The 22,919-nt window shown below is 51.9% G+C and overlaps 1 protein-coding gene across 1 annotated transcript in view; it reads right to left on the bottom strand.

The window, feature by feature from the left end:
- Notch3 (notch receptor 3) overlaps positions 1 to 22,919 on the bottom strand; it is a 36,054-nt gene that overhangs the window by 9,455 nt on the left and 3,680 nt on the right. Inside the window, exons 3-29 of the mRNA XM_026389838.2 lie at positions 19,985 to 20,127; positions 19,564 to 19,902; positions 19,351 to 19,473; positions 19,031 to 19,264; positions 17,387 to 17,542; positions 17,108 to 17,293; positions 16,306 to 16,419; positions 15,476 to 15,589; positions 14,768 to 15,001; positions 14,547 to 14,657; positions 13,878 to 14,070; positions 13,650 to 13,801; positions 13,325 to 13,438; positions 12,762 to 12,917; positions 11,082 to 11,307; positions 10,491 to 10,692; positions 10,234 to 10,381; positions 9,648 to 9,832; positions 9,034 to 9,166; positions 8,694 to 8,951; positions 8,489 to 8,607; positions 7,558 to 8,123; positions 5,459 to 5,791; positions 3,541 to 3,695; positions 3,226 to 3,448; positions 1,782 to 1,866; positions 128 to 290 (exon numbers count right to left, since the gene is read on the bottom strand). Coding sequence (XP_026245623.2) covers positions 128 to 290; positions 1,782 to 1,866; positions 3,226 to 3,448; positions 3,541 to 3,695; positions 5,459 to 5,791; positions 7,558 to 8,123; positions 8,489 to 8,607; positions 8,694 to 8,951; positions 9,034 to 9,166; positions 9,648 to 9,832; positions 10,234 to 10,381; positions 10,491 to 10,692; positions 11,082 to 11,307; positions 12,762 to 12,917; positions 13,325 to 13,438; positions 13,650 to 13,801; positions 13,878 to 14,070; positions 14,547 to 14,657; positions 14,768 to 15,001; positions 15,476 to 15,589; positions 16,306 to 16,419; positions 17,108 to 17,293; positions 17,387 to 17,542; positions 19,031 to 19,264; positions 19,351 to 19,473; positions 19,564 to 19,902; positions 19,985 to 20,127 — 5,165 coding nt within the window. The remainder of the gene's footprint in view (positions 1 to 127; positions 291 to 1,781; positions 1,867 to 3,225; positions 3,449 to 3,540; positions 3,696 to 5,458; positions 5,792 to 7,557; positions 8,124 to 8,488; positions 8,608 to 8,693; positions 8,952 to 9,033; positions 9,167 to 9,647; positions 9,833 to 10,233; positions 10,382 to 10,490; positions 10,693 to 11,081; positions 11,308 to 12,761; positions 12,918 to 13,324; positions 13,439 to 13,649; positions 13,802 to 13,877; positions 14,071 to 14,546; positions 14,658 to 14,767; positions 15,002 to 15,475; positions 15,590 to 16,305; positions 16,420 to 17,107; positions 17,294 to 17,386; positions 17,543 to 19,030; positions 19,265 to 19,350; positions 19,474 to 19,563; positions 19,903 to 19,984; positions 20,128 to 22,919) is intronic.

Here is a 22,919-nt window from a genome sequence, read left to right as displayed (position 1 = left end):
ACACACACACACACACACACACACAAACACACACACACAGAAGCCCAGATATTCCCCAGATCACAGACCAAGATGTAACCTCTCCAATGTAGGACAGGTGAAAGGCCTCCTCTGGGAGGTGGCTGACCTGGGCCACGCACGTTGACATCCATGCCATCAGCATCTGCATCTCCCTGTGGTGGTGTCAGTGCCATGGCTGGTGCCACACGGATGTCAGCAGCAACCAGGTGGTGTTGGGTCCACTGGCGACAATCCACAGGCTCCTCAGCCCCCATACCAGGCTCTTCTACCTGGAGGAACAGGGACCGGGTTCTCAGATCTCACCCTTTGGAGGTGAGGAGAGACACTACCAGGAATGGGGCTGGGCATTCCCACATTTAGTGATGGAGATGTATGCACACTGGAAAACCATTAATATCCTCTTCTCTTACAGACAAGGAAATAAGGATGCCCTGGAGCTCAGGGAGCTAATGAGAGAAAGAAATGCAATTTCAATCCAGGATGGAAGAAGGGAGAGGCTGGAAAGCCAAAGTGGGTATTACATACACAAAGAGGCATAGGGCGCAGCACCTGCCAGCACCCCAACACAAACACAATGAAAACGAAATTAAGAGAGCAACCCACTGACAATAGCAATGAGAACTAAATATTTGGAATTAAATTGAAAAAGAGAAGCACAAAACTTATACTCTGGAAACTACAAACCCTAGGTAAAACAAAAAAAAAAAAACATAGGAGGATCAGCATTAACCCTTCAAGAATTGATATTTATCTGGGGAAGGAGTAAATGGGTGGTGACTGTCCACAAACCAGAAAGAGATTCCCCACCAGGAACCAACCCTGATAGCCTCCAAAACTGTGAGAAAGTAAATTTCTGTTATTGAAGCCACCAGTCTATGATATAATGTTATGGCAGGCTGCTATGGTCTGGATATGGTTTAAGTTATCCAAAGGCTCATGTGCTGCAAGCTTGGTCCTCGATGCAATGATATTTAGTGGTGGTGGAACCTTTAAAAGGTGGAGTCTCAGAGGAGATAACTGCATTACTGGGAGCTCTGCCCTTGAAAGGGATTAATGTAGTTTCTCAAGGGACCCAGTCAGTTCCTTTGAATGGGAACTGAGTTATAAAAAGAGTCAGTTTTGCCCTTGAATTTCTCTCTGGCTTCCTGTCTCACCACATGATCTTTCCTGCATGAACTCCTGATACCATAATGCCATCTACCATGAGATTCTCATTAGAGACCAAACCCACAGAGTGACCCAAATCTTTGACTTTTAGCTTCCAAAACTGTGAGCCAAATAAACCTCTTTTTTTATTTTTTTTAATACATTATCCAGCTCTGGACTGAATAGAAAATGGACAAGGACACAGTCTGAGCTAATATAAAGCCCACGAGAAGGCTCCAGGAGATGAAATAAAGCTCAGGACCAGGTGGATACATATTCACGTTGGGGATGCTGGACAAGGTTAGAACCAACAGACAGAAAGAGACTTGCTTTTTTGAGATGACCCACGATGGCCTGGGAGCAGGAACCTGGTTGAGGAGGGGCAGGATGGAGGAATGCTTCCTTCTACCTAGAGAACCCTGTGGGCCCCATGACCAATCTCTTCTTCCTCCAAGAGCACAGAGCCACACCAAGGAGAAAATGAGGTCACAAAACTACGGCTATTCTCTGGAGCTGGGGAGGGAGGGAGAGCAGAGACTCCCCTGTGCTCTCCCACTAATGATTGGGATCCCCATCCCAGACCCAGGGGCAAGGGGCAGGGAAAGGGACAGCACCTTCAGTCGCTTGGCTTCTGGGCACTCTGTGTCCATCCAGTCTGTGGCCACCTCCCCCATCAGACTCTCACTCTTGGCCATGTTCCTGTAGGACCAATGGGAAGAAGAGAACGTAAGAAAGAACACTGGAGGGCTGGAGATGTGGCTCAAGCGGTAGTGCGCTCGCCTGGCATGCGTGCGGCCCGGGTTCGATCCTCAGCACCACATACCAACAAAGATGTTGTGTCCGCCAAGAACTAGAAAATAGATATTAAAAATTCTCTCTCTCTCTCTCTCCTCTCACTCTCTTTAAAAAAAAAAAAAAGAAAAGAAAGAACACTGGAGGCATCTGGCCTGAGAGGAGGATTTGGAGAATGGTCAGAGCAGATGTCATAGAAGCAAGGTCAGGGGCCTGGAGTTGGGATTGGGGCACTAAGTCAATAGGTGCAGGGGGAGGGCCAAGATACAGATTTCAATGAGGGAGGGAAGGAGGGAGGGAAAGTCAAGGTTGCAAGGGGTATAGTCAGGGATCATGCTGGCTGGCAGCCAGAGTTGTAAATAGGAATCAGGGAAGAGACAGGAGTGGGGTCAGGGGTCAGAGCAGTAGGTTAGGGGATAGATGAGGGCCACAGGCATACCACAGGGGTTACAGAGGATGGTGTCAGAGGTCATGGAGATGGAGTTACCCTCATATGGAGTCGGGTAGGCAGCCAGGATTGAAAAGGTTGTGGTGAAGGGTCAGGAGTCATGGAGTCACAGGAAATGTTACACTCAGAATGGGGTCTGGGGTCTTGAGAGAGAGATCAAGTTACAGGTGAGGTCCAAGGTTAAGATTGAAATTAAGGATCATGAGAGGGGCTGGGGATGTGGCTCAAGCAGTAGCGCGCTCGCCTGGCATGTGTGCGGCTCGGGTTCGGGCACCACATACAAAGATATTGTGTCCACCAAGAACTAAAAAAATAAATATTAAAAAATTCTCTCTCTCTCTCTCTCACTCTTTCTTTAAAAAAAAAAAAAGGATCATGAGAAATGAACATGAGTTGGGTGGAAAGGGGGTCAGAGGTGAGGTCAAAGGTAAGGGTAGGTTGGAGCAAGGGTTGGTTGTGGGAATCAGAGAGAATAAGGATGGGGAGTCGGGGAGGGGCTGGGATGCAGACAAGGGTCATAGAGTCAGGCAGTCACATAGGAATGAATCAGGGGGAATTTTGAGAAACTGGTTTAGGGTGTTGTCCGGGAAGGATATGAATCAGGGAAATGATGATATAGGAATTAAAATCAGAGGTCACGAATCTGGGGTGATCCCCAGGAATCATGGAGTCAGCAGTCAAGAGACTGAACATGGGAGTACCAGACGGAGTCTAAGGTAAGGTGAAGATGGGGGTCAGAGGTCAGAGTCAGACCGAGGTGGAGTGCAGGGCTCACAGAGTCCCCACAGGCAGAGGCAAGGAGAAGACAGGGTCCTTACTTCATGCCCAGTGCATCTTGTCCCACAGGCTCACGCCGCCCCTTGTGGCCAGCTGCTACATCCTTATGTAGTGCAAAGCCCTCCGGGAACCAGAGGGTGCTGTGCTCACGCTTGCGCCGGGCTACCATGACGCCCAGGACGAGAATGACCAGCAGGAAGACAGCGCCCGCAGCCAGCAGTGGCAGCAGCGGGACACTTGGCTCAGGAAGCTCCATCGGCTCCCCTGCAAGAAAGAACCAGGAGAAGCCAGTGCCACCACGCCCTGGGGCTGCAGCCACCCGCCAGGGCCTCATGGCTCTCCCTGCCTAGCCTCACCTCGCACATCCCGCAGTGGGTACGGGAAGTCCAGACGCTCCACAGCTGACAAGGCCCCCAGGTAGTCAGCTGCGCTCTGGGCATCAGGGAAGCAGTGGTCATTCTCAGGCGACTGCAGGCAGAGCCGATTGTCAATCTCCAGCATCACTACAGAGCTGTGGGGCCAGAGCCGAGGGATCCAAGGGCTCAGAGGTTGCCTAATGCATCTCAGACACCAAGCCCCATCCTCCTTCCCCACACCAGCCTCACAAGAGTCATCTCCACCTGCCTTCCAACCCCACTGCACCCCGAAAACAAGTCTTGCCGTGTCCACCGGTGTTCTCAGAGCCAAGAGTCCAATAGACAATGTTTTTATGTCAATATCGCGGTAACTTCCTCACCCACCCTAGTGGTGAGGTGAGGTTCTGAGCATAGGTTCTGCTTTTCATTTGCAGTACTGGGGACTGAATCAGGGTCTAAGATGTGCTAGGCAAGCGCTCCATCACTGAGCTCAGCCCCAGTGCTTCTCCTTCTCTTTCTGAAGCTAATTTCTCTCACCCAATCCATAGGTCTGTATCCCCGTCCACAGCTCTGTTTCCTTCTCTCCCTACTTCACTGATCGCTTCCCAGTTTCGATGATTCTCAACATCCTACTGTCTTTATTATTTCTATCTTCTGCCTCCTGGGGGTCTCCCCGCCACACCTCCAGTCCCTTCAGACTCTACAAGCCCAGAGTAGCCCCTGTTTTTCACCACATGTCCTATCACTCAGTCATTTCAGCAGAGGAAAGGCACATCAGACCCCTTCTCCATTTCCTCTGCTTCCAGCTGCATCCAATCAGAGCCTGCCCCTATCCCCATCCTGACATCTCTTTTCTGTGTATGGGACCCATCCTTCTCAAGCTCCTTCACCATACTTATCAAACACCATGTCCCTTTCTGTTCCCTCTACCAGGTCACCAACAGGATACTTTTACATTTTTCTACATTTCTCATTTCTTAAAAAAAAAATCCTACACATGGCCCTTAAACACTCTGCTAAACCACCTGCATCTGCAGAAGTAAGTAGCACTACACCCAAGGTGTAAGTCTGCAACCTCCCCTTAAGGGACACTTGCTCATATCTGGAGGTGTTTTTTCATTGTCACAGCTAGGGGGCAGTGTTACTGTCATCTAAGGAGTAAAAGCCAAGGATGCTTTAAGTATCTAAGTATCCTACCATGCACAGAACAGACCTCCACAGCAAAGAATGATCTGACAGTAAATGTCAATGAAGAAGAGGTTGAAAAGCCTGTGGGAGCCAGGTATGGCAGTGCACACCTGTCATCCCAGCTACTCAGGAGGCTGAGGCAGAAGGATCACAAGGGTCTGGACAACTTAGCCAGACTCTGTCTCAAAATAAAATAAAAAGGGTTGGGGATGTAGCTCAGTGGTGGAGTGCTTGCCTAGCATGCAAAGCTCTTGATTCAATCCTCAGTATCTAAAGAATAAAATAAAAAAGAAAGAAAGAAAGAAAGAAAGAAAGAAAGAAAGAAAGAAAGAAAGAAAGAAAGAAAGAAAGAAAGAAAGGAAGAAAGAAAAGCCTTGGGGAGAAACACTGCTAAGGAGGACTCTCAGATGCTCAGGAAGAGAACACACAAAATCCAGGTCACCAGTGCCCCTCCCCTGCCGGGCTCTGAGCCTCCCTCCTGTTTCAGAATTCAGATTGGGGGATTAGGAGGGACTTTGGAATATTTGCATGTATACATTTGCATACACATATGCAAATATATAATTTAAGGGATGAAACCCAAGCCAAAACACAAAAGTCATTTATGTTTCACTATGTACTTTATACACTCCGCCTGAAAGTAATTTAAACAATATTTTTGTGCCTAAGGTTTTGTGTGTTTGTGGTGCTGGGAACTGAACCCACAGCTGCTCCAGGTGGAGTCACTCACCCGATCACCTCAGGAGCCAGCTCCCGCCTGGTCCGTAATTCTGAACCAGGACTTGGTCGGTGGTAAGGGAAGACCATGGCCTGGCCACGCGCGTCCAGGCGGAAGCGCAGAGAAGTGCGCAGGATGGCGCTCAGCCGCTGCAGGAAGTCTGCGCTGGAGCGCAACAGCTCTTCCGGAGGCAGCAGCACCGTGAGGACCAGCACGCCGCGGGCCAGCAGCGCTGGCACCTCGCTGGCACAATCCAGCCCGTCCCAGCCACATTCTTCAGTGTTGCAGCCCTGGTCACAGCGGCCATCCGCAAAGTGGTCAGCGCAGTACTTCTCATACACTGGGCTAGGAGCAGAGAGGAACAGGGGTCAGGGGACCTCCAAGCCCCCAAATGCACACACAGCATATAGAGCAACAGGCTCTAGAGAGTGCTTGCACAGAGGACTGCAATGTACCAGCACATGTGAGGCCACTGGTTGGATAACCATAGGTTGAATATTCCTCATCTGAAATGCTTGGATCAGAAGTGTTTCAGAACTCACATTTTTGGGGGATTTTGGAATATTTGCATATATATTAGCATATAAGTGTGATATATCGGGGGCTGGGGATGTGGCTCAAGTGGTAGCGTGCTCGCCTGGCATGCGTGTGGCCCGGGTTCGATCCTCAGCACCACATACCAACAAAGATGTTGTGTCCCCCGAGAACTAAAAAATAAATATTAAAAATTCTCTCTCTCTCTCTCCTCTCTCACTCTCTCTTTTAAAAAAAAAAGTGTGATATATCATATATATGTTTGTGTGTGTGAGTGTATATATATATATATCTCACAATGAGTGTACATATTACATACATACACGTATAATATTTTAAGGATTATATATATGGTATTTTAGGGATGGAGCTCAACCCGAACAGAAAATTCATTTATTTTTCACATGAACTTTATACACATAGCCTGATAGTAATTTAAACAATACTTGTGGTGAGCCTGAGGTTTTGTTTGTGGTGCTGGGAACTGAACCCAGAACCTCATGTATGCTAGGCAAGCCCTCTGCTGCTGAGACACATCCCCAACTGGGCGTGAGTTTGACTGCAACCCATCACATGAGGTCAGGTGTGGAATTTTCCACTATGGTATAATGTCTGTGCTCAACAAGCTTTCAATTTTGGGAGCATTTTGGTATTCAGATTTTTTTGATTAGTGATGCCCAACCTGTATTAATATAATCAGTAACTATTAATTGACCACCTGCTATATCCGGGTGCTGCCACAGACATCAAGGATATGACTCAGCCCCAAATCTTTGCCAAGGAGGAGCTGGCACTCCAGCAGGTGGAGACATGGCAAATAAGATGGATGAGCAGAAAATACAGCATCCCAATACATGTCAATAAAAAATAAATAGACATAAACAAATATAAACACACACAGTGCTAGATGGATTTAAATGCTAAGGAGAAAAATAAAGCAAGGGACATCCTGGGAGGTAACCAGGGAGAAGTTCTCAGAGAAAGTGACACCATTTGAACAAAGGCATGAAGGAGATGGTCAAGAGCCACGTGGCTTCTCTAGGGAAGAGCAGTTCAGGCAGTTGGAAACACCCAGTGCAGAGGTCCTAAGGTGGGACCAAGAATGATGTCGAGGAGGACTGAGAAAGATGAGGAGAGAGAGGTAGGGAAGCAATGGACAAGCAGTTGGGCATAAGAGGAACTCAAAGAATTCACAGACAGAAAGCCAGACAAACAGGGAATGAGGATGGACAGGCAGAGTGTATAGGCAAGAGAAAAGCAGACCCACGGGCACGTGGATGAAAAGAAATGGGCAGCTATGGGTCACACTGAGGGAGACAGGGCAAATGGATGGCGGGACCCTCAGACAAGAGATCACACATGGATGTGCAGATGGCATGAGCAGCAAAACAGACCCCGAAAATGAAGAAACAGCCCAACAGAGCGTCCAAGAATGAACTGATGAGCAGAGTGAGGCAAATGGGCAAGAGACAGGGCTATGGACGGTCAGATGTGGCGCATTAGCAGACAGAAAGGGGCAAACAGTTGACTAAAAGGACAAAGGAGGAGCCCACGCACCAACGAATGGATGGACTCACTTGCAGGTTCGCTCCCGGCCACCAGTGTGGCAATCGAAGTTGTCATAGAGGCAGGCGGGTGAGCTGCAAGCTGGGTCACAGCGGCTGTTGTTAAAGAGACGCCAGCACTGCAGCGCCTCGCACTGTCGCCAGGGGTCCCCGACGCTCAAGGAGCAGTCTCCACCATCCCAGCCGCAGCCCGGGCTGTTGCACTCGCGGTCGCAGCGCTTATCCCCGCGCTTGGCCTGGCAGGCGGCTCGCGGGCAACGCGGCTCCTCCGAGATCTCGGGCGCGGCGGCGGGAGTCTCACAGCGCGGGCCATCCCAGCCCGGAACACACAGGCAGCGGAAGAAGGGAGCAAGCGGCGCAGCACGGCAGGAGCCGCCGTGGAGACAGGGCAGAGCTGCGCAGGTGGCATTGGCAGCCCCCTGAGAAGACCCTCGGGAGCCCCGGCAGGAGGGCTCCGACAGCCCTGGGGGACAGGCGCAGCGAGGCCCGCGAGCTGTCTGCTGGCATGGGACACCCACGGGGCACTGCAGCTCCCGGCAGGAGCGTGCCACTTGTTCACAACGCGGACCCCAGAAGGGCTGTAGGCAGGATGGGAGCGGGAAGAGAAAAAAAAAAAAGTATGGAAGGAGGAGGGAAGGAAAGGAAAAATGAGAAATGGAAAGAAAGAGAAAAGGAAAGAGAGTCAAGAAAAGGAAGGGTGAAGGGTCAAGATGGAGGAGGTTGAGACCCCAACCTCTCCAAGTCCTGCCCAAACTCTTCACATATAAACCACGCCTTCTTCAGAAGGCCACACCTCCAAACCCCAAACTCGAGACCCTACACTCCCAACTTCAGGGTAATTTCAGCATTTCCATCCACTTTCCCCCCAAAGCCACACCCTTTCCTGAGGCCACACCCCTTCCTCCCCCAGGAGTCACCACCCATGTCACTCACACAGACCTACCTGGACACAGTGGCAGGTGAAGGTCAGCCCACCCCCAGGGCCTGGGCTGGGACGACACTGGCCTCCATGCTGGCATGGCTGAGACTCACAGGGGGACAGGACAGTCTGACAGCGGGGACCTGAAAAAGCAGGGACACCTGAATCAACCACAATGAAGAAATACCAGGAACAAAGGTCCCAGGCCGTCCCCACCTCTCATGCTTACCTGTGAAGCCAGAATGGCAAAGGCAGCGGAAGTGCCCACCTGGGTCTTGCAGGCAGTCCCGGGTGTGGGCTGCATGGCAGGCACCGGGACGACACTCATTAATGTCTGCCTCACAGTGCAGGCCAGTGTATCCTGGGGGGCAGTTGCAGCGGAAGCCACCCACCAAATCTACACAAGTGCCATTGTTTAGGCACCGAGGGCCTGAGTCAAGGGGTGGGCCAGGGCCACAGTCATCCTCATTAATCTCACAGAGCACACCTGGGGACGAGAGGCAAGTGATCAGGGGGTGGGATAGAGACTTGGCCTCCTATCCTATCCTCCAACCCTGGCCCTGGCATACCCAGTGTCCCAGGGGGACAGGAGCAGAGATATCGGTCCACAAGGTCAATGCAGGAGCCCCCATGCTGACATGGCTGGGAGGCACATTCATCTACATCGTCCTCACAGTTGTCACCAGAATAGCCAGCTGGACACTGTGTTAGGGCAAGAGAGGGATCCTTTCAGTCTGAGAACCACAGACATGCCTAGACACCCACAGACACCCAACAGAGGGAGACATGCCCAGTGTGCAGGATACACACATGCAGATACAAGGAAACACAACCAGTGCAGAGGGACACACACATGCAAACACACAGGAAAGACACCCAGATGCCTTTCAGGTACCACAACCAGACACACACTCTGGTTCATTCATTCATTCACAAGGAGACGCCATGCACACAGACACATACAGATGTGCCCAGGATACAACTGAAGTCAGAAGCAAATCCAAACACCCCAAGATCTACCTACAGTGACACCCACAAAGATATACCCAGTCACAAAAGCAAAAACACAGACATGCCTAGAGAGTGACATACCCATACCAGGTCATAGACACATAGAAATATGTGCCCACGCACACCCAGACATGACTAGTTTCCCTTCCCTCTCTCTGGGTCACACCCTTACTTCACACATGTAGCCTCCCACGTAGCCACGGCAGGTGCCTCCATGCTGGCAGGGCTGGGCCAAGCAGGGGTCCACTTCATGCTCACAGTAGCTGCCGGTGCGTCCCTCTGGGCACATGCAGTAATGGGAGCTGTCCTGGTCCACGCACTGCCCACCTGCTTGACACAGCTGCTCCAACCGCACCCCTGAGAAGAGGAGAGTGGCATCAGACACAGAGGCAGCTACATTCCTCCTCTTTCTGCCTACATCCTACACACCACCCAACATCCCTGCTGGCATCAGTCCCTAGCATCTCACCCACATTCCATAGGGTTGTCACACATCCTCTCAGCTGGTATGTCTCAATCACTGACATACACATGATTTTAATGCTCATACCGGCTCAGTCACACATACTATCCCAGCTGTCTCATGGTGACAGACACACATACCATCCCGGTCGCTGTCACACAATCACACACCCACACACATTCGGTCACACATTGCATCACAGTGGCCCCTCGTTTGGCTCACACCAGCAGAAGATAGGTTCATATACACCCTCCCCTTGACGCACACGCCAACCAGGCCATGAGCTCCCCCTTACCAATCTGGGCTGCAGCCTCTCTGCAGGGTAGGCTTCGGATGTCACAGAGTCGTCCGCTCCATCCAGGGGGACAAAGGCAATAGGCACCATTCTGAACACAGCGACCCCCGTTCTGACAGGGCTCGTGGCTGCACCAGTCCACCAGGGTCTAGAAATGACCCTCAAAATCAGTACTGGGCTTTGCACCCAGAAGGAGGGGCAGGCCCTTCCCACAGACCCTCCAGACTCCTCCCCACAGGACCTATGGCCCCACCCACCTGGCACTGGCTGCCGGTGAAGCCCTCGCGGCAGGCGCAGTGGAAGCCAGGGTGGGTGGCGCTGCAGACTCCCCCGTGCAGACACGGCCGGGAGAGGCAAGGATCGGCCTCATATTGGCAGTGGGCACCCAAGTAGCCGGGGCGGCACAGGCAGCTGAATGAGTTCACACCGTCCACACAGGTCCCTCCATTGAAGCAGGAACTGGGGAGTGGGAGGAAGAGCGTCAAGCTCCGCCCCCTCCCATCCTCCCTCCTAGAACTGGATGGAGTTTTCCCACTCTCTGGCGCTCATACCCGCACACTAGAAGCTGCAGTGCCAGCAGAGAACCCACCTCATGCCTTAGCCTCAATTTACTGAGATTCAGCGCTAAATTGGGAACTACCTGCAGGATCTGCCCTGGCCCAGCTCCTTCAAGGAGCGGAGTCTCTAAAGATGATCCTCCAAACCGAAGCCTCGCCCTGCCCCTTCAGGCATCAGAGTCCTCAGATGGGTGCCAAGCCAAGGACCCCCTCTCTAGTCCTCCCCCCTCCATTTCAGGCCTCATCTGATGCCAGAGCCCCTGAGTTTCAAGAAGTCGAGGCCCCACCCACCTGGGGCTGCAGTTGGGTAGGTCCTTCTCACAGTGAAAGCCTCCATAGCCTGGTGGGCAGGTGCAGGTGAAGGAGGCCACGTGGTCAGTGCAAGTGCCAGGGCCACAGGGGTTGCTCAGACACTCATCCACATCGTGGGCACAGCGTGGGCCAGCGAAGCCAGGAAGGCAAGAGCAGGAAAAGGAGCCCACACTGTCCTGACAGGAGCCACCATTAAGGCACGGGTCTGTAGTCAGAAGAGAAGAGGTCTGTTTAGCCCACCTGGCCCCCACTGCCTGGCTGACCTGGCCTTGCCTCCCATACAGGGTCATAGAGGGGAACCCTGGAGGAAACCAGGTTCAGCTGAGAGGGGACACATTTGGTCAGAGGGATAATGTCCCCTTTTGTGGCCTTATCTCCTGTCTCATCTGGAAACCTTGCCCAAGGGGAAGGGGAGGGCTTTGGGAGAACCAAAAAAGCCCCTTTGAGCTGCCAAGTAAATCTAGTCGACCCTCCATAACCTTGGGCTCAGCATTGGTGGATTCCAACAGTGGACGGAAAATACAGAAAAAAAAACTGCATATGTACAGAACATGTACAGACATTTTTTTCTTGTCATCACTTCCTAAATGATACAGTATAACAAGCAAGTACATGCCCTTGACATTGTATTAGATATTATAACTTACATAAGGATGATTTAAAGTATCTGAGAGGCTGTGCATGGGTTCTTTACAAATACTAAGCCATTTTATAGAAGGGGCACAATCACCCACGGGTTTTGGTATCCATGGGGGTCCTGGGACCATCCCTCATGGATACTGAGGGACAGCTGCACTGCCAGTTATGCTTGCTTTCATGCCTGGCCTCAGCACAGGCCTGCCGTGGTTAGTAAGTCCTTGACATTGTTACCAATGCAAATGGAGATAGGCTGTGAGTATAAAATACATACTGAATTTCAAGCTTTGAAAACTTAGTTTAAAAGAGTAAAATATCTCAATCATTTTAATATTGATTACATGTTCAAATTATAATATTTTATATACTGGTTTAAATAAAGTACAGTATTAAATGTATTACTGCCCATTTCTTTTTCTTTGTTTTTCATGGTGCTGGAAATTGAACATGAGGTCTCATGGATATGCTGGGCAAGCATTCTACCACTGAGCTCCACCCTCTGCCTTCTTTTTCCTTTTTTTTTTTTTTTTTTTTTAATGTGGCTATTAGAAATTTAAAATTGCATCCATGACCTGGTTGTTTGTTTACTAGATAGCACTCTAGAGTAAACTCTCTGAATTCCCTTTCTTTCTTTTTTTTTTTTTTTTCTTTTCTTTTTTGGCGGAGCTGGGGAATCAAACCCACAGCCTCAGGCATGCTAGGCAAGAGGTCTACCTCTGAGCTACAACCCCAGTCCACTCTGGGGACCTTTATTTTATACTCTACACACCATCCTAATGCTTGCTGCCAGAGGTAGTCCACAGGCTTCAGGGTCAGACAGACCTGTGCGCCAAGCCCAGCTCATTCCCTTATTTGCTGTATGATCTTGGGCAAGTCAAGAAACCTCCTTGGGCCTCAGTTTCCATAGGAGTAACATGAGGAAAGCACAGAGCTGTGAACACAGCACCTGAGAGCACAGCACCACAGTATAGGCTGGATGAATGTCCCCAGGGCAACACTCTCCAAGAGCTCCCCTGTACTCACTGGGGTCACAATCATTGATGTCCTGATCGCAGGAAGGGCCAGTATAACCCCCGTGACAGGTACAGCTAAAACTTCCTGCCAGGTTGGTACAGGAACCGTGAGCGCCGCAGGGGGAGGGGCCAGCACACTCGTCCACGTCCTGCTGGCATCGTGGGCCTGGGAGTGGGGAGCAAGGTAACACCTACAGTTAGAGGGTGCAAGGCAGGGTCTGAGGGTATCTGGGGCACAGGAAGAACCTGTAGGTTGAGATAGGCAAAGATATTTTCCACATGCCATTCTAGAACTTCTTTCTCTCTATTTCAGTGGGTACAAATGGTCTGCCCTCCAGGAAGCTGTCCCCAGAGCAACTGGGTTGTAACAGCCCCAGCCCCTTATGGCTTCTTCTCCAGAGCAGACCTATATGGGCTGTGAGTATCCACATCCAGCTCTGTTCTTTCCCAGAAGGAAGCTCCCCTAAGAGATAGAGTTGGGGTGAAGCTCCCTCTGGCCCCCAGCATAACCCAGTATGGGGTAAGGCACAGAGGAGGTGAGAGAGGAAGAGAAGGAAGCAGGGGCTAATGTACCTTGCCAGCCTGGGGGGCAGGAGCAGACAGTCAGCTGACCTGGAGCAGACTCACAGCGGCCCCCATGTTCACAAGGGTTTGGGGTGCAGGGGGACAGCAGCTCACACTGACGGCCTGTGGGAGGGGGCAGAATGGGATAGTCTTGAGGGACTCCCTGTTCTCATCTTCCTCCTCCCTGGGATCCTCCCTGATATCCAACCCCCTAGGGAACACCTCAGAGGGAAAAAGGAGTAGCAAAGAGAGGGAAATGTAGAGAAGAATGGAGCAGAAAGGAAACGAAGAGAAGGATGTCAGAGAGCCCGGGGAGAGAGAGTGGGACACACACCCTGGACTCCTGGGGGACAGGTACAGTGGAAGCCCATTCCATCGCTGATGCAGGTACCACCAGCCCCACAGGGCTGAGACTCACAGGCATCTCGAGCCAGACTCTGGCTGCAACGGGGGCCACTCCAGCCAGGCTCACACACACAGCGGAACCTGGCAGGGGAGGCAGTCAGGGTGGCAAGTGGCCAGAGAGACAGTAGAAGGGTCATGAGTTGGGCAGGGGTCTTACCCGCCAGGCGCATCGTGGCAGATGCCGTGACTGCAGGGCTCATGGGCACAGGGATGGGTTGGAGGGAGGCAGAGTGGAGGCAAGGAGCCGGGTGGACAGAGGCAGCTGAAGCCATTTTCCCCATCTACGCAGGAGCCTCCCTCGCCACATGGGTTGGATGCACACTCATTGATCTCCACGTTGCAAAGGGGACCTGGGAAATATGCAGGCAACCTCATCCCTGGACAGGGACAGTGGAGCCAACCAGAGGACACCTTGTTCCATTTAGCAAAGCCATACCCCTGTGCAAAGACAACTTTATTCTCATACTATATCAGTTCCTACGCAAATTAGGTCAGCCACCTCTTCAACCCAGAGCTGCCTTGCACCAGATCACTCTGGTCCCCAAATTGACATGAAGCCACTTTCACTTCTACCAAGGATTACCTTGTCACCACACAGACACAATCTTGTCCTGAGTCTAAGACAGCTTCATCTTTGCTCCAGAATAATCATGAGCCAATATGGAGACAACCCCAAGCCAATGAGAAAGGGCACAGTCTCAGGGCAGAGTGAACACAACTTCTTTGGACATGTGTGCAAAGATAGGGGCAAAATCCAGCTAATAGAGACGGGTGACTTCACCCTTACCCTATAATGGCACCCTCTCCTTGGCAGCCACTTGCTCACCTGTGAAGCCAGGTTGGCAGACACAATCATAGCGGTTGATGCCATCACGGCAGACTCCAAAGGTGCAGGGGTTGCTGGCACAATCGTCTATGTTGACTTCGCAATTCACACCTGGGGAGGGAAACATGGCAAGGAGTAGCCCCCACTGTCGTGCACCGTTCCCAAATTGTATGTGCCCCTCCAGGTGGACTGTTCCTGACCAGTCCAGCCCCCTGCCCTACCTGTGGTGCCAGGAGGACAGCGACAAAGATATTTGTCCACCAAATCTAGGCATTTGCCCCCATGGCGGCAAGGCTGGCTGCGACATTCGTCCACCTGACTCTCGCAGCGCGTGCCTGTGTACCCCGGGGCACAGGCACATGAGAAACTGGCAATGCCATCCACGCAGCGTCCATGGTGGCATGGGTCTGGAGAGCAGTCGTCCACATTGTGCTCGCACAGGGTGCCTTCGAAACCTGCAGGGCCAAAGGGTCAGGCTCCGCCCACTTACCAAGGGCCTGCCCACAGTTATGGCCTCTGCCCAATCCTGGCCTCAGCTCCATCTCAGGCCCTGCCCACCAAGCCATCCGGAAAAGGGTTCTACTAGGCCACGCCTCCAGCTTGCCTTCACTCCATCCGGCTCCAACCTCCAGGACGCTCCCCTGGCCTGTGTCCCCAACCTCTAGTCTTTACCTATCAGTAGGTGTCATAGGAAGGTAGAGGGGGAATTGAGCTCCTTTAAAGGCTAACCTTTGGCCCAACCCTTAGCCTCATCTCAGTCTGCGTCCATCATTAGCTCCACCCCACAAGCTCTGTCATTGGCCCTGCCTTGTCCTTGCCAAAAGCCCGCCCCAGAGCTCTCCGAGTCCAAGTCTGTTACTGGCGCCCTCCCTCTCCCCTACTAGCACTGCCTCCGGATTCTTGCCAGCTTGTCATTGACCCGCCATCACCTTCTGCACAGCGACACTCGTAGCCATCAGGCTGGTCCACGCACTTGGCACCATTCCTGCAGGGCGTGCTTGCGCATTCATCCACGTCCAGTTGGCACGTGGACCCACTGAAACCTGGGGTGAGGAGTGGGGTGAAGGAGGTCGAGACAAGAAGAGCATGGCCCCTCACCGTCCCTGCCCTGTATGTGTGGGAAACCCCACTTCCCGTTTACTTAGTTTTATTAATTTTGTGTTTAATTTTAGGTTTTTTTTTTTTTAAGAAAAAAGAAAAAAAAAACTTTTTATTTTGTTTGTTTTTATGTGATGCTGAGGTCGAACCCAGTGCCTCACACGTGGGAGGGCAAGCGCTCTACCACTGAGCCACAACCCCAGCCCATTTATTTAGTTTTAAATAAATTTAATTTTTTTTATACTAGAGATGGCACCTAGAGGTACCTTACCGCTGAGTTATATTCCCAGCCCTTTTTATTTATTTTTAATCTACTTTGATTATTTACTTTTTATATAGTTTTAATTTACTTGGTTTTCTTTACTTATTTAGTGGTACTGGGGCCGGAACACTGGCTGTATCACTGAGCTACTCAACACTTTTTTATTTTAAGTCTCTTTAAGTTGCCCAGGCTGACCTTGGAATTGTGATCCTCCTGCCTCAGCCTCCTGATTAGCTGGGATTCCAGGTGAGCCCCACAGTGCCTCACATTTCAATGTTTTCAAAACACGTGGTTCCTCTTGCAAGTTATCTGCTAACATGACCTTAAGGGTTCCCACCCTGGATCCTTTGCCCCTGCACAGACCAGTCTTTCTTAGGCTTCCCATCACAGGATTCTCACCTGAAGGGCAGGCACAGCTGAAGCCATTGACTCTGTCTTTGCAGACACCACCGTTGACACATGGGCTACTCTGACATTCATCGATGTCCACCTCACAGTAGGTTCCCGTGAAGCCTGGGGTTGGAAAAAGGGGATTATAATGGGCAGTGGGAGCTACCCTCTGGTCTGAAGGGGGCACAGAGAGAGAGGTTCCCCCCTTCCTACATAAACAGATTTCCTGAGTCTTGGCTCCATCTCCTGCTCAACCTGATTCAGTTTTCAATCACAGGCTGGACTCTCACCCAGCTGTGGTGCCAAACAGAACAAGGTTTATGCTTTGCCTTTAAAACACCCCCTTTCAACCTAATCCCAAAGTCATGTTCTGCCTAGTTGCAGGGCCCACAGCAGCCTTGTACACAGCTTCAAGTCCCAACCCTCCTTAGTGCACGACTGTCTGCAGGATACATGTGACCCCACTGCAGCTGCTGGCCCTACCCTCCTGTCATCCACCACCACCGCTACCATCCCCACCCACCCACACCCCAGTGCGATCCTAATGCCTGGACTCCACTCTCAGTCCATCGCAGGGGCTACTGACTGCACTGGACCCATGCCCTCCCATAGTCTCAGGCAAAATTCTGTTCTGGCCCTGCCCCCACCTCATGCCAAGTTTCTGTCTCTAAGGATCTCACTTTTTCTTGAGTGATTCTGGGAATCAAACCCAGAGCCTCACCCACACTAAGCACTTGGTGCTCTCACTAAGCCAACCCTAGTTCCACTCCATGGAACTAGGCCTCAATCCCCAGCCATGCCCACCACACACCTGCCATACAGATGCAAGTGAACTGGCCAATGCGGTCCAGACAGGTGGCCTGATTGCGGCAGGGCCCTGACAGACACTCATTGACATCCGTCTCACAGCGAGGTCCAGTGTAACCGCGACCACACTGGCACAAGAAGGATCCCTGCGTGTTCACACACCGACCTAGGTGTTCACACGGATTTGCACCTGTGGGATGGGGCACAAACAGTGTGGGCATGACCAGCTGGGATCCTACAACTCCCCTCTTTCTCGTCTCTGTCTCAAAAGGTGCCCTCTCACCAATGGAGCATTCATCCACATCCTGATCGCAGGCCCCACCAGTGAAGCCGGGTGGACAGGTGCAGATGGCCCGGCCATTCACAGGGTTTGTGTCACAGATAGCATCCTCATGACATGGGTTGCTAACACAGGCATCATCCAGATGACACAAAAGGCCTAAGAAAGGGTAGGCAGAGGTCCGAGGATGAATCTTCAGCTTTGCCTAAAGGTCCCACATCCCTCCCATTGTGGGGTGCAGGAGGAGGTGGTGCTGGGCCTTAGGCATGCTAGGCATGAGCTCTACTATTGAGCTACCCAAACCCTTGTTTTTGCTCTTATTAACCTGCAGAGTATCAAGTAGCTTAAAAAAATAATGGACACAATAACTTTATTTTATTTTTATGTGGTGCTGAGGATAGAGCCCAGGGCCTTCCACATGCGAGGCAAGGACTCTACCACTGAGCTACAATCCCAGCCCCTTAAGTAGCTTTTTTTTTAAAAAAAAAAAAATCTATTTAGTATGAAAAATTTCAAACATAAGAAAAGTTGATCCTTCATACCATCAAGATTTGACTATTATTTGTGTATTAATCTTTTGTCCCCAGACTATTTTTAAAAAGTTACAAACATATTGTTTAAAAATCTACAATGTCGGGCTGGGGCTGTAGCCTAGTGGTAGAGCGCCCACCTCATACGTGTGAGGCACTGGGTTCGATCCTCAGCACCACATAAAATAAATAAAGATATTGGGTCCAACTACAACTGAGGAAAGAAATTAAAAAAAAAAAATCTACAGACTCTTCTGATTAGAAAAGTGTCCTACCCTCAAGCCTTGTTTACCAGGCATACCCTCCCTCCATTTGCAAGCCTCCTCCCAAACACCACACCTTCCTATCCCAAAGGTTTCTGCCTTGGACAGTGTGCCAGCCTCCTCCCAGGCCTCTCCCAAGCTCACCCTTCACCCCAAAGCCATCCTCCAGCATGTCCTCCCTCCCCGCCTCCCTCCTTCCCTCTTTCCTAGGTGCTGGGGATGGAACCCAGGCACATGCCAAGCTCATCATACTCTGTCCCTGAGCTACATTCCCAGTCCCAGCTCCAGACTAGTCTTTTTTTTTTTTTTTTTCTTTTCTCATACTGGAGATTGAACCCAGGGGTTTTACCACTGAGTAACATCCCAGACCTTTTTATTTTGAAATAGGGTATCACAAAGTTGCCCAAGCTGGCCTTGCTCCAACTTGCAATTATTCTGCCTCAGCCAAGTAGTTGGGATCATAGGCATGCACCTCTACACCTGGCCCCAGCATGATCTTTCTTTCTTTTTTTTTTTGATCTGATCTTTCTATATCTTCAAGTAGGACTGACTTTTCTCTCTCTCGTTTTAATATGACGATAAGTGAAGTCACCTATTCATTTATTTATTTATTTATTGAGAGAGAGAGAATTTCAATATTCATTTTTCAGTTTTCGGTGGACACAACATCTTTGTTGGTATGTGGTGCTGAGGATCGAACCTGGGCCGCACGCATGCCAGGCGAGCGCGCTACCGCTTGAGCCACATCCCCAGCCCCCAGCGTGACCTTTCTAACACTCAAATCAGAGTCTGTCTTGACCCCGCTCAGAGCCTTCAGCAGTTCTCTGCTGCCTACAGAGCAAATGACCACTTACCAGTCTTGCCCATGGGGCAGGCGCAGTAGAAGGAAGCCACCCGGTCATGGCAGGTGGCCCCATGGAAGCAGACGGCTGTGGCACAGTCATCGATGTTCTGACTGCAGCTCTCTCCTGTCCAGCCATTGACACACACACAGCTGTGGCCTCCCAAGGTGTTGAAGCAGGTGCCCCCATTGTGGCAGGCATTGGGCTGCAGCTGACACTCATCCACGTCTTCTGTGCAGAATTGGCCTGTGGCACACAGATGCACCAGTATAGCCACCTGGTATGTGCCAACCCAAGGTCTGCCACCCAGCTCCCTCAGTCCTGGTGCTCACCTGTCCACTCAGGCGGGCACTGGCAGTTGTAGGTGTTGACGCCATCCACACACGTCCCCCCGTTTAGACAGCGGTGTCCCGGACAGTCATCCACGTTCACTTCACAGTTCTGGCCCTCAAACCCTAGGACAGGAGCAGAGGGCAAGAATGGTCACTGAGAGGCTGACCTGCTATCCCCACCCACGCCGCCTCCCCTGAGTACCACTCACTCACCAGGAAGGCAGGCACAGTCATAGGTGAGATCGCCATTCTGCCTACAGGTGCCCCCATTACGGCATGGTGAAGGGGCACAGGGCACCGTGGGGTTCTCGCACAGTGGCCCTGTGTAGCCATTTGGGCACTGGCAGTGGAAGGAGCCAGGAGTGTTAAGGCAGGTGCCACCATGGCGACAAGGCCCACCCACCCGGCACTCATCAATGTCACTTCGGCAGCTGCGGCCCTGGTAGCCAGGTGGGCAAGAGCAGATGAAGCGGCCATCAGACCCCACCGAGCAGCGGGCACCATGGGCACAAGGGCTGCTGAGACAGGGGTCCGGCAGGGAGCAGTCTGGGCCTGGAGGAACCAGGAGAGGGTGAGCTTGGGACTGATCACACCCTTGCTTGCCTTGGGCTCCCCTCCAAATGCCCCCTCTCACCTCGGAAGCCACGGGGGCATCGGCAGGAGAACCGGGCAGTGCCCGCCACCACGGAGCTCTGGCAGACACCACGACCAGCACAGGGACCTGAGTGGCAGGGGTCTTCCAGCTGGCACCGCTCACCCACCCAGCCTGGGGGGCACCTGTGGCAGAGACAGTGTTTTGGGGGCACTACTGGGCAAGGTGGACGCAGGTACAAAGATACATATGACAGGCAAAACAGACCAGCACACTCCACCCACTCATTCACTCTTTTCTTTCTTTTTTAGTACTAGAGATTGAACCCAGGGGCACCCTACCTCTAAGCTATATTCCTAGCCTTTTCAAAATATTTTACTTTGAGACAGGGTTTCATTAAGTTGCTGAGGCTGGCCCTGAACTTGTGATCCTCAAGCCTGCCTCAGCCTCCTAACTCCACCTGACCACACTCATTCATTCCTGCAATGAATATTTGCGGAGTACCTACTATTTGCTAAGTTGTAAACACAGAAGCAAACAATAAAAGTGGTTCTTCCTCTCTTGATACTCAACAGCAGCCAGATTAGGCAAAGAGTACACAGACAAGTAACAAACTGACATACTACATGTACTACATGCTGGCAGCGTGTAGGTGAGCCAGGAAGGCTATGAAAGTTGTGGGGAGTTGAGTGATGGCTCCCAAAAAGACACGTCCATGTCCCAGAGCCTGTGACTCTGACCTTGTTTTTAAAAAAAGAGTCTTTTCAGAAGTAATTCCATGAAGGATGTCAGATGAGATCATCCTGGATTATGGGGGGTGTGGGTGCTAAATCCAATAACAAGTGTCCTTATAAGAGAAAGACTATAGAGAGTTGGGAGGGAGAGAGAAGAGAAGGTCATGTGCAGACAAAGCAGAGAACCGGTGAGGCAGCCACAAGTCAAGGAACGCCTGGGGCAATCAGAGGCTGAAAGAAGCTGCGAAGATTTCTCCCCTTGTTGGCCCTGCCAACACCTAATATCAGACTTCTGGCCCCCAGAACTTCCAGAGACTACATTTCTGTTGTTGCAAGCCACCCAGTTTGTGGTAATTTGTTACAACAGCCACAGAAAACTCTTACACACGCTAAGTAGATGGAATAATGGAAAAGAGAGAATGGGTATTCTATTTTCACAGACTAAAGATGAAAAGAATCCAAAGGGTTGTGTAGGGAAGAGCATTTCAGGCAGAGGGAACAGCAAATGATGGGTCTCAGATTCTGAGAGACAACTAGCAAGGCACACCCAGCCAGACACAGAAACCACAGATACACATACAGAAGGACAGCCAACTGGACATATTGGCCTGGCACACACAAACACCAAGCCGCAGCCTCCCCCGCGGATATGGGCAACTCTCACTCACATGGACAGGCGGATAGACTCCCATAAATCCTCAACTCCTTTCTCCAGGATTCATGCAAACTTTCTCCCATGCAGGAGGGTTGGGCTTTGTGGAAGGGGACCTCCACCCTCATGTTGGGGAAGACCCTTCAGTCTTCAGACCCCTCCCCAAGCCCACAAAGGCAGCCTTGAGTGTGAGGGAAATGAGAAAGGGAGAGAGGATTGGTCTTGAGTTTGGAAACTTCCAGGGGACCCTCGGAGCAAGGATTCTGAGGGAGGGGCTTGGCAAGCCAGAGGGTCCAGGCTGTCTTGGCAGTGTCCCGGCCCGTTCCACCCCGTGCTCTCCCTGTGCCCTCCCCATCCCTCCCCTGCTACTTTCGCCGGTTCCCTCCCCCGGGCTTGTCCCAGACGCCTGGGACCGAACTCAAGCAGGTGACTCAGTTCTTAGCGTCACCACAATGTCCCCCCACCCCGGCCCCCAGGGAAACAAGTCGGGGCACAGCCGGCAAGGGCGCGGGTGGCGTTAAGAGCGGAGGGTTACGGCCCTCAGCCCCCTCCCCAAAAGCCCGCAGGGAGACCACGACGAACGCGACCGCGCGCCGGGAGGGGGCGCGCTTGCCGGGCGCCTTGGATGGCGGGTCCCACCGCCAGGCAGGGCGCGGCCCGCGCGGCCCCCTCCCTACGCCCCGGGCGGGTTCCCACGCTCTACGCCCGCGCCCCCGCCGACCGGTCGGGCCGGTTCCAGCCCCAGCCCGCGCCCCGCCCCACGGCCTGAGCTTTGGGGGAGATCAAGGGGGGAGCGCGGGCTTGGGGGGGGGACCGGCCTGCTGGGAAAGCGGGGGAGGCGAGGATTAGGCGATAAGGACGAGGGCTTGAATCCTACTTTGGGGAGGTAATTCGGGGATCTATAGGGAGAGGGAGAGTTTGAGATACCCCAAAAGGACAGGAATATTTGAGACCTTGTGATTGCTGAGGAATTGGGGGGTATAGGAAATGGTTCCCCTACAGCCTTGCTCTGGAGACTGAGCCCGCTCCACTCCGGGCGATCCGGGCTCCGGGAGGCCAAGTGTGCCGGTGATTCACCTGTCGAGGGGCGGGGCAGCCTCGGGCGCATTCACCTGTCGGCAGTATTCCAGGCTTGGAGTTCCAATGCGCAGGCGTCCGAGCCCCGGGGCTTAAGCTCCAAAGTGGTTTCAGGTAAGATCACACTTTCCCCTAGCCCCACCATCGCAGACACTCAGCCCCAGTAACCCCCCCTCCAGCCAGCTTTAGCATCCCCAAAGAGGTAAACCTAAGTGGGGTTCTAGCTAAAGTAAGTGCGATGAACTTCGAAGGGGCTCTTCTGGGTCTAAAATCGCCCTAGATCCACCCAGCTTGAGCCTGACCCAGTGTCTGGCACACATTCTGTTGAATAAATAAATACCTTAATGAATCCATTAATGGCTACTGGGTGAACTGCTATTACCTGTTATAAAAGGAGCCAAGCCTTTCCCTATAACCTTGAGCATTATTTCCTATCATTATTATTTATGAGTATATTTATTACTTGCTGTACCCTGAGCATATCCTATGATATGCCTCACAGTCGATCCCATAA

The sequence above is a fragment of the Urocitellus parryii genome, chromosome 3, assembly GCF_045843805.1.
Source record: "Urocitellus parryii isolate mUroPar1 chromosome 3, mUroPar1.hap1, whole genome shotgun sequence".
NCBI classification, from domain to species: Eukaryota; Metazoa; Chordata; class Mammalia; order Rodentia; family Sciuridae; genus Urocitellus; species Urocitellus parryii.
Note: the sequence above shows the minus strand (reverse complement) of the source record. Positions and strands in the feature narration are given on the sequence as shown.